The sequence below is a fragment of the Ailuropoda melanoleuca genome, chromosome 2 (genome assembly GCF_002007445.2).
Source record: "Ailuropoda melanoleuca isolate Jingjing chromosome 2, ASM200744v2, whole genome shotgun sequence".
Taxonomy (NCBI): domain Eukaryota; kingdom Metazoa; phylum Chordata; class Mammalia; order Carnivora; family Ursidae; genus Ailuropoda; species Ailuropoda melanoleuca.
Window position 1 is genome coordinate 17,856,537 of NC_048219.1, and position 10,703 is coordinate 17,867,239.

The following is a 10,703-nucleotide window of genomic DNA, read 5'->3' on the forward strand; positions in this document are numbered from 1 at the left end:
CAAAGGAGAAATGTCTCCCACAATCCTGTTTTCCAAGAATCCAATAAAGACTACTTTCACTAGGAAAAAAAAAATCAGAGCAGTTGCACACGTATTTCAGTGGTGGCAGGATTACTGTAATGCTGGAAAGATTCCAGAAGGGATCAGTAAAAAGGGAGCACCCGGAACTGGAAAGGACACATATTAATACAAACTGGGTGGGGGCGGGGGAGGGGTGCTCCTGGTGCTGGCCCCACCTCCACCCCACCCCCACGTCCCAGCTCCCCAACTCTGAGTTCACAGGACATCTACCCAAGTTTCTTCCATTGTTTTGAAAGGATGAAGGTTTCTCTGAAACTATTTCAAATGTCAAAGATAAAATATTTGTTTTAAGATTTGATTTAGGTTTACAAATGGACGCAGTGGTGGGGGTGTGCTAACTGCTGGGGCCAGACAAGAGAAAGGACAGATGGGGGGCGCCTGGGGCTTGTGGCAGCTCATACCACGATCTGCTCTTACCTGTGGGGGCCTGCATGGCTGAGCTGGGGATGGTGGCAGCATCTTGGGGTACAGTGCTGGTATCCGGTTCAGGGGTGCTGGTTGTTGGTGAGGTGGGTGGTGGGTTCAGCAAAGTCCGAGGCTTCCTCTGTCAAAATGGATGGGGAGAAGTTTGCTACCTGTGACAGGTAACTTGTCTTCTGATTCCTCTAGTCCTAGTCCGCGATTCACCCATGAGATGGAAACATCTCTGTGGATGGGGTTATGTTTTATCTTTGTTTCCCACACAGAATCTTGCCTAGAGCTTTAACTACAGTAGATGCTTAGTAAATATTTTCTGAATCTATGTATAAGATTCTGGGCTCCTATTAAGCTGGAGCTTAATTTACAGTCTTTTATACTACATTCAACATTATCATTTGAAATTCCAGGTTCTTTATCAGTTGGGCAGACAAAAGCAAAAAAGGAAAAAAATGCTGAGGCTTAAGTGTCCTTTGACATTATTTTGTAGTTTGCTTCCCTTAAAAAATGGAAACATCCCTTCCCCTAACTACAAACTCGTTCCTCTGCCTACCTCTTCAGCTCAACTGGTATTTCGTATCTTAAACTTTATACTCTAAGGTCTAAATCCCTAACTCAATTACTTCTCTAAAAACCCTGCAGTTTTACCTGGGCCATGCCTTTACAGTAATAAACTGTCCCTTCTGCCTGGAATGCCCTTTCTTTCTTTTTTTCACTTTATAAATATCTGTTTATCCAGGAAACTTTTCTAGATTTCCTCTGGTTACTGTCTCTTTTGTGCTATCTCTGTACTTTGAGCTGCATCTGTCACAATGTATTGTTATATATATTTACATACTGGTGTCCTCTATTAGCCTGGAGCTCCTTGAGGGTCTGATTCTGAGCACCACTCCTAGCATGGCAATTGCCAGATAATAAGTCTCAATAAATATTTTCAATGAAGCACACGGTATAGAATACCAATAATGGGGGAAGTAATAAAAATGATTTGAGAAAAATCTAGTGTCTTCTCTAAGCTGTTCAGGGCTGTCTCCAGGGGAGAAGGATCTCAGAAAGTTCTTTTCAAGAAATAGTTTTCTAAAAGTCTTTCTGAATGCAAGGAAAATGTAATTATCACTGAGATCCAGAAATCCCTTTTTTACTAAATATCCCATGTAGGGTCCACCGCTGGGAGCTATATAAACCTGTCTGTCTTCTAGGAGTGCATTTTCTAAAGCAATAGCACCAGCGACAACGATGGCCTGGTCTGTGGAAGTTATCATGCAAACACACGAAACAGTCAAAGCATACGTGGGACACGGACATTTCCTCATTTTTTTTTGATATTGCTAAAAGTAAAAGTCTAAATAAGCAAGGAGTGAGGGAAGAAAGGAAATAGCAGTTCAACTTCATGGAGTTGGTGGTAGGATTTCATGGGGTCCCTGAAGGAACAAGCCTGGTGAGTCTGGTGCCCAAATATTGTAGCAGAAAGCAGAGAGATGGAAGGCATTTGTTTGAGATAGGTGCATTCACAGGTATTATATCTCTTCATATATTACCTCACCTCTATTTTATTGGAGAGAAAACTGGGGCTCAGACCCTTGTTCAAAGTTTCCTACAGTCACACAAGTGGTAACAAATGGAGATGAGATATAAAACTATTTGTCTGGCTTTGAAGCCTCTGCTGTAGTCATGAGCCCACTTTACTTCAGAAAGGAACAGAAGGGTCAGGGGTTAAGTGGAAGGCACATACATTTATAGAAGTAGGCAAAAGGACAGGAGGGGGAATTAGTGAGTCAAACGCCGGCCCATAAAATACAGGGTAAGATGAGAATTATTGTTTTCAAGAGGGTTGGTTATTACTATGTTTAGGACTGCCTGAGCAGGCAGAGCAGAGGCAACCATAGAGTCACAGTGTCCAGGTTTTGGAGGGTCTTAAAGGCCCCTCAATCCAACCATCCCTCTCCTGCTTCCCTCTTCCTGAAAACACCCATCATATAGGAGCCATCGGTCCCTGACAAAATGCCTCTAGTGATGGCATATCACTATTCCTTCCTCCTCCCTCCCTCCCCCCTTCTTTCCTTCCTTCCTTCCTCCTTCCTTCCTCCCTCCCTCCCTTCTTCCTTCCTTCCTTCCTCCTTCCTTCCTCCCTCCCTCCCTTCTTCCTTCCTTCCTTCCTTCCCGCCTTCCCTTCCCTCCCTCCCTCCCTCATCTTTCTTTCTGCAGATCACTACATCTGTTTTGAGACAGATTTAACTGTTCCTTTTATGTTGAGACAAAGCCTGTCTACTTGAGTTTCTACTTTTTGGTTCTGGTTTTGTCTTTGAAACCTTACAAGTTTTTTCCCTCTTTAATCGGATGTCCTCAAAATGTCTTCACAGTATCAAAAGCATGGCTTTTCTGGCCTTGGAATCTTTAGAGCCTTCAGTATGTCTCCACAGCAGCAGAATAAGAACACAGTAGTGGAGATAAAAATGAATCAGGACCTGGGTTAGGGTTAGTGGTAGATATGTCAGGAGCATGTGTGATACACAGAAAGATCAGGACGTGACATCAAGAATTCAAAGCCAATAAACAAGAGATAATCTCAGTTAGAACATCATAACTAAAATCATCTAGCCATCCTGAATTTATTGAACATCTCCGAAGAGATCGAGATATAAGGCACTACAAGAGAAAAAGAGAAGAACAAGATTAGGTTCTTGACCTTGAGAAGCTTATATTCTAGAAGAACTGAAGTCAGCTGAAGTTAATAAACAGAACAAAACCAGTCAACAAACCAACCAACCAACCAAACTTAGGGACGAACTCATGAGATTAGAATGGGGTGCCCAGGGAGAACTAGGTCTCATTTTCACATTGAAACTCAGGTAGTCTAGTTCAGGAAGGAGCTGCAAAGAAATCCCTTGGCAAAAAGTGAGTGGAGAAGGTGATGCTAACGGAAGCCGGAGAGAACCAGCTGAGGCATTTCTCATCAATGTTCTCCCGAGGGAAGACACGCATGAAGAACTGGTCGTGACTAAAGGTGGCACTTGCAGTTAACAGTGCTCAGTGTAGCTTGGCTCGGCAGCCTTTTCCTGCACAAGAGGGAAGTGTTATCTCCTTCAGGAAGTGTGGGATCGTGCCTGTGGTACTCATGGCAGGGCAGCTGTGACCCTGAACTAGAACATCTGGAGCCCCATCTTCGGAGCCTTTGCCATTTACTAGCTATGTGACCTTAGGGAAGTCATTTCACATTTCTAAGTCTCAAATTACTTAAATATTAGATACCATTAACACTACTCATCTCCTAGGGTTTTGTGATCATCATGTGATATGTATGTAATGGTGTCTGATACAGAGCCTGATACTTACTAGGTATTCAATAATTTTCTTTCTTTCTTTTTAAAAGAAGGGGCAGGGATAGAAAAAGAAATACATTTATAGAGTCAATCTGCTCTTTCTGTTCCTGTGCCTGGGCATCCACTCTGGTAGGCTAACAATCAGCAGCAGGGTCTTCCATCTAGGGAAGACATTAGACCAAAATTCCCTCAAATGTGCGTAGCTTTCAAAGTCAAAATTTGTTTCTTGTCCACACCATCCTATCTCTAATATTACCGACTCCCAGTTAAGTAGCTAAGCAGGGGTGACAATCTAGGAGATTCCTGTAAGCATACACAAGGTGGAAAACAGGGCCAGGGACGCCCCTTTCTAAGATGGATGGATATGGGTGAGTTACCCCTTCATAACCCTTTATCCCTTTCTAGGAAACCCACGTTTTTACCTACCTTACTGCCAGGTTTGGGACCCCTCTTCTTTGGGAATTTCAAAGGTTCAGCTGACTTGGATGGGGTAGAGATGGGGTGGGGAATTAGGGGCTTGGGTGTCCGGCCCCGCTTCTTTCCTGGTTTACGCCCCCTCTGCCCTGGTTGATGGTCCAAGACAGTTTTGGTGCTGCTGTGGATGCTGGCCTTCTCAGTGTTCACATCAGATGCAGGATAGGGATTCTTTGGAATCACAACTGCAAAAAAAAGACTCATTCTATCACCCCCTCCTCCCACCTGCATTCCCATCCCAAACAGCGGGGAAAAAAGACTTGCTACTTCTGCTTGGGTAGTTTTATCCCAAGAAGCTAGTTTCCTGGCATCTGACCTAAATGTGAGAAAATCTCAGAGGAGAACTGAATTTAGATTGGTTAGAATTGGAAGTTTTAATTATTTCTGGCAGATGCAGAGAAAATATTAAATTTTTCTCCCCAAGGCATCTAGTTAAAGCATATAAACAGAATCATAGGCTCAGAGATGGAATGACTTTAGAAGCCTACAATCCCTTCCTGCTAAGAATGAAGATCCAAGGCTCAGCAGAGGAAATGATGCCTTCCCCGGGTTACAAAGTGAACTGGGATAAGGACTTATGTTTTGAAACTGGGCCCTGACAACCAAGTTAGGCATTTTCTACATCAATCTACTTAAAGTTTTAGTGCGATTATTGCAATGAGGAGTAGTGAAACACATGGAAATACACACATCTGACAGCATCTCTTCTTACTTTAAAAATCTTTGCTCCATATTACCTTTAATGTAAAGTCCAAATTCTTTATCCTGATATCCAAGGACTTTTGTGACTTTATCCCTGCCTTGCTCTCTGGTTATGCCTGATGTCATTTCCTGACACACATCCCTGCTATGTTCTAGCCCACTTGTTTTCTGCACACCAGTTCATTCATATATGTTGAGTTTCCTATTTTTCCTAGTCAAGTAAATATCAATACTCAGATTCCAGCACTCAGCTCCAGCGCCACCTCCTTATTGAGGCCCTGTCTGACCACTCCCCAACTAAGTCAGTACCACTCCACCCCCAAAGCATACTGGAGACATCTATGTTAGGGTACTCTCAACTTTACTCCAACCATTCATCTTCTCCTTAAATTGAGAACGCTTTAAGGTAAGCACATCTAATTCGTTCCACAAATAGTTACTGAGCACTTACTACAGGTTAACAAAACCGTTTCCACTCTCATGGAGCTTACCTCCTAGTTGGGGAGACAGAAAACAGACAAATAAATATACAGTATAATGCCAGGTAAGTGTTATGATGAAAACTAAAGGAGGGTAATGAGAGAGAGGGGTGAGGAAATTTCTCTTTGAGAAAGTGACATTTATACAGAGCTTCCAAATGAAATAAAGGCAAAGCCTTATGAAAATTGGAGAAAAGCACCTCCCAAAATAGAGGGTGCATCACAAGAGCAAAGATTCTGAGATGGAAACACGTCAGCGTGCTTGAGAAATGGCAAGGAGGTCAGTATAGCTAGAACTGAGTGAGGAAAGAGGAGTGGTGGGGAATCAGGTTAGAAAGGGAGTAGCAGTAAGATTGTGTAGGACTTTGCAGATGGTGAAAATGAATCTGAACTTATAAGCATGAAGGGAAGCTGCATGAGCAGAGCTAGGGAGACTAGTTCATAAACTAATCACAGTGGACAGGTAGAGGGTAATGTTGTTTATGCTTCTAGGGAGGATGTAATAGATTATGGCAATGTGGTGTTCCTGAGGCAACAATTAGGAAAAGCCAGACACACTGTTTGAAGAGACACTGCAGTATTGTAGAAATCACAAGGATTAGATGAACTGGAATTCCAGACATGAGTGGGGAAGGCTTCTGAGGTAGGTGACACTGTTTTCTTTCCTGAGGACATTTGCCAATTTGGGACATAAACTGAGGATCAGGTGTGGCCCGTGCACAGTACCTCTACTGGAGGAAAGGGAAATCCAACAGGCTGCTGTGACAGATTGGAACTTGAGGTCCATGTGTGTGGCCAATTTTCCCCATGGGACATTTGCTGAGTTCTGAACCTGCACATTGGACACGTGAAGCTAGGCTGAGAGCTTCTATAAGGCAGAATGAAATCTCCCATAATCTTGTGGTTTTAGGGGATAAATCAGGTCCCACTAGAAGGAGGAGGTCTACTTCAAACACATATCTCCTCTTCAAGATAAATGCCATATTTTGAAATTTTAAGGAGTAAGAGGTTATAGAACTAAACCCCTAACCTCTAAAGGTAGGAAAATCTCTTGCAGGGCTGAGGAGATAGAGAGACCTATTAGGTTCTCAATCAAGAGCCCAGGAGGACCCATATCCAAGAAACAGGTATAAACCACAGGTATAGTCCAGACCTGGACTAGCTCAATCCATGATTACATTGAGAAGATCAGGCTCTTATCCTATTAGCTTAACAGAGGAAAGGAAGAATTCTTTCTGATGGAAGATACTAGATGGAGCCTCAGCAGTTCTTTTATATAAAATATCCAGTATATCACAAAAAATATTAGATGTAAAAAGAGGCAGAAAAAAGTGATTGGTAATCAAGAGAAAATACAGACAACAGAAGGAGATTCACATATGATTCAGATAATGGAACAGAGACTTAAAAATAATCATAATTAATATGTTAAAGAAAGTAGAGGAAAAGATAAAATGTAAGAGAAGATAACACCCACAGAAAACTGGGATCTATATAAAAAATTAATGGAACATCCTGGAATTAAAAATGTAACATAAGAAATTAAAAACTCATTGGATGGATTTAAGAGAAGACAAGATCTAGCAGAAGAAAGGATTAATGAACTTGAAGAAAAATCAACAGAATACATCCAAAGTGAAGCAAAAATATGGGGAAAAAAACCAGATTAGAGCATTAGAAACATGTGGGCATAGTCAACAGATCCAAAATATGAGTAACTCTAATTCCAGAGAAAGAAGACAGAGAGAATTAGGCAAACGTAATATTTGGAAACTAATGAAAGAAGAGCTCAGCAATCTACAAGCAGCAAAAGTCCCCCCATCCCCCAAACTAAACCAAGACACATACTGTTAAACTGCTGAAAATAAAAGATAAAATACAAATGAAATGAAAAATAGAGATAAATTTTTAAGATGAGTCAGAGAAGAGAAGTATCACTCTTATAGGAGCAACAATAAGACTGATGGCCAACTACAGAAGTTGGAAGCAACAGAATGATATATTTAAAGGGCTAAGATATATAAACTGCCAACTTAGAGTTCTATACCCAGTGAAAATATCCTTCAAAAATGAAGGTGAAATAATATTTTCAGACAATCAAAGCTGAGAGAATTTGTCACCAGCAGACCTAAACTACAAGAAATAAAAAGGAAGTTCTTCAAGCTGAAGGAAAGTAATCCCAGATAGAAAGATGGAACTGTAGGAAGAAATGAAGAGCATAAGAAAGGGCAAATATGTGTGAGATACAAAAGAATTTAGAATAAGAATTTACTATTTAGAACAAAAACTTATAAAATGGTTTGTAGGTTTATAATGTATGTATTAGTAAATTATATGAAAACAACGGCATGAAGGATGGAAGGAGGGGATAAATGGAGCCAAACTTTGTTAAGAATTTTGCATTGTTTGAGGAGTGGTTACAAAGCACTTATTTAAAGAAGACTTTGGGGGTGCCTGGGTGGCGCAGTCGTTAAGCATCTGCCTTCAGCTCAGGGCGTGATCCTGGCGTTATGGGATCGAGCCCCACATCAGGCTCCTCTGCTATGAGCCTGCTTCTCCCTCTCCCACTCCCCCTGCTTGTGTTCCCTCTCTCGCTGCTGTCTCTATCTCTGTCAGATAAATAAAATCTTTAAAAAAAAAATAAAGAAGACTCTGATAAGTCCAGGATACATATTTGCACAGAATAACTAGTTAAAAAATTATGTAAGAATGTATCACTAAAAGCTAAGGAGAGAGAAATGGAGTCATAAAATATACCTCATTAATCCAAAAGGCAAGAAAGGAGGAATAAAGTAATGAGAAAGAACTCAAAGAGAAAACAAAAAGCAAAATGCAAAATGGTAAACTTAAATCCAAATTAATAATTATATTAAATACAAGTGGATAAAGTAAAACAATTAATAGGAAAAAATTAACATACTGCACCACCACCCCCCGCCCCGGTACTCAACTATATCTGTTTATAAGAGGGCCTTGAAATATAAGGACACTTGAAATATGACACAGATAAAAAGATAAAAATAAATAGGTGGAAAAACATATACTTTGTAAACATTAACCAAAATAAAGCTCATGTGGCTATACTAATATCAGACAAGTCCATCTTTAAGGCAAGAAGTATGACTAGACTAAAAAGGAATATTTCATCAAGATTAGTCAGTTAAATTTATATATACCTGATAACACAAAACATATAAAGCAAAAGTTTAGAGAACAAAAAGGACAAACAGACAAATCCAAATTATGAGTTGGTGATTTTAACATATCTCTCTCAGTAACTGATAGGTTAAGACGTTGAAAAAAATCAGTAAGGGTAGGAAAAATTTGAATAACTCAATTAACTGACTAATAACATAAATAATCAATTAACCAACTAACTTAACTGACATCTATAGGACATTATACCCAATAAGTATAGAATGCATTTTCTTTTCAAATGCTTATGCAATATGCTGGGTGAAAAAGCAATCCTGAATAAAGTTCAAAGAACTGAAATCATACAGAACATGTTCTCTAAGACAGCAGAATTTATTTATTTATGTATTTAGTCTCAGCCACGATCTTCGACAACACTTATTTTTTTTTAAAGATTTTTTATTTACTTATTTGACAGAGAGACAGCCAGAGAGAGAGGGAACACAAGCAGGGGGAGTGGGAGAGGAAGAAGCAGGCTCCCAGCAGAGAAGCCTGATGTGGGGCTCGATCCCAGAACGCCGGGATCACGCTCTGAGCCGAAGGCAGACGCTTAACGACTGAGCCACCCAGGTGCCCCCAACAACACTTATTTTTAGAAAACACGGTTGGTTTGGTGTTTTAGGAAAACTTTTATAAATCACTCTGTATTAAGAAATTCTAATGCAGGGGCGCCTGGGTGGCACAGTCATTAAGCGTCTGCCTTCAGCTCAGGGCGTGATCCCGGCGTTCTGGGATCGAGCCCCACATCAGGCTTCTCCGCTGGGAGCCTGCTTCTTCCTCTCCCACTCCCCCTGCTTGTGTTCCCTCTCTCGCTGGCTGTCTCTATCTCTGTCAAATAAATAAATAAAATCTTTAAAAAAAAAAAAGAAATTCTAATGCAGCAGGAAGATAAACAAGTTAGTGTGTTCAGCTCCACAACCAGTAACACAGAAATATTTATAGCTCTAAAAACAAACACCTGCAGGCAGGAACTTAAGAATTTGCAGATTCTTTTGTGCCAGCTGATTCAATTTATACATTTGCATTCGTTTGCTTATTCTAATAACCGCTTAATAACTTTATGTTAATATAGTTAAGCATAAACTATGTGTCTGTTTTATAAGAGAAATCCAAAGTGTCAAAAGGAAGAATCTTAATATTTTTTTGCTTTGCCATCTCGAGCCTTTTTCTTTTTAATTTTAATTTTTTCAGATAGTTGGCGCACAGTGTTGCATTGGTTTCAGATGTACAACACAGTGATTCCACACCTCTATACGTTATGCTGTACTCCCCAAAAGTGTAGCTAACATGTCACCATACAACACTATTATAATATCATTGACTATATTCCCTATGCAGTAGCTTTTATTCTCATGACTTATTCATTCCATAATGAAGCCTGCACCTCCCACTCCCACTTACCCAACCAAAGTGGAATTTAAATAGGAATCAGTACCAGAAAATTAATTAGAAAAACCCCAAATGCTAAGAAATTAAGTAACATATACTTGTAAATAATTCAAATACCAGAGAAATAAAAATAGAAATAAGAAAATTCTTGGAATTTAAAATTCATGAAAATATGACAGATCCAAATGTGTGAGATTTAGTTAAAGCAGTGCTCAGAGGCAAATGTATAGCTTTAAGTGTTCGTATTAGAAGAGAAGAAAGGTTAAATATCAATGATCTAAGCTTCTATTTCAAAGAGGTGGGAAAAGAACAGCAAATTAACCTCAAAAAAAAGTACAAGTAAGGAAATTATAGAGATGAGTGGATATGTCAATGGAAAAAAGAAAGCGGACATACTACAGAGAAAATCAACAGTCAAAAGTTGGTTCTTTGAAAAGATAATCCTTTAACAAGCTGATTAAGAAATATAAAAAGAAAAAACAAATATCAAGAATGAAAAGNTTCTTTGAAAAGATAATCCTTTAACAAGCTGATTAAGAAATATAAAAAGAAAAAACAAATATCAAGAATGAAGGAGTGGGGAGGAGGTTAAGATGGCGGAGGAGTAGGGGACCCCTTTTTCAGCCGGTCCCCGGAGTTGAGCTGG

The 10,703-nt window shown here is 39.9% G+C and overlaps 1 protein-coding gene across 23 annotated transcripts in view; it reads right to left on the minus strand.

Annotated features, from left to right (window-relative positions):
* SCMH1 (Scm polycomb group protein homolog 1) overlaps nt 1-10,703 on the minus strand; it is a 163,761-nt gene that overhangs the window by 38,306 nt on the left and 114,752 nt on the right. For 22 of the 23 annotated variants that reach the window (XM_034650246.1, XM_034650200.1, XM_034650225.1 and 19 more), the window contains 2 exons: nt 4,245-4,477; nt 499-625 (listed from right to left, as the gene is read on the minus strand). The exons of the other annotated variant lie outside the window; for it this stretch is intronic. In XM_034650246.1, the coding sequence (XP_034506137.1) occupies nt 499-625; nt 4,245-4,477 (360 nt within the window). The remainder of the gene's footprint in view (nt 1-498; nt 626-4,244; nt 4,478-10,703) is intronic. 23 annotated transcript variants of the gene reach the window in all.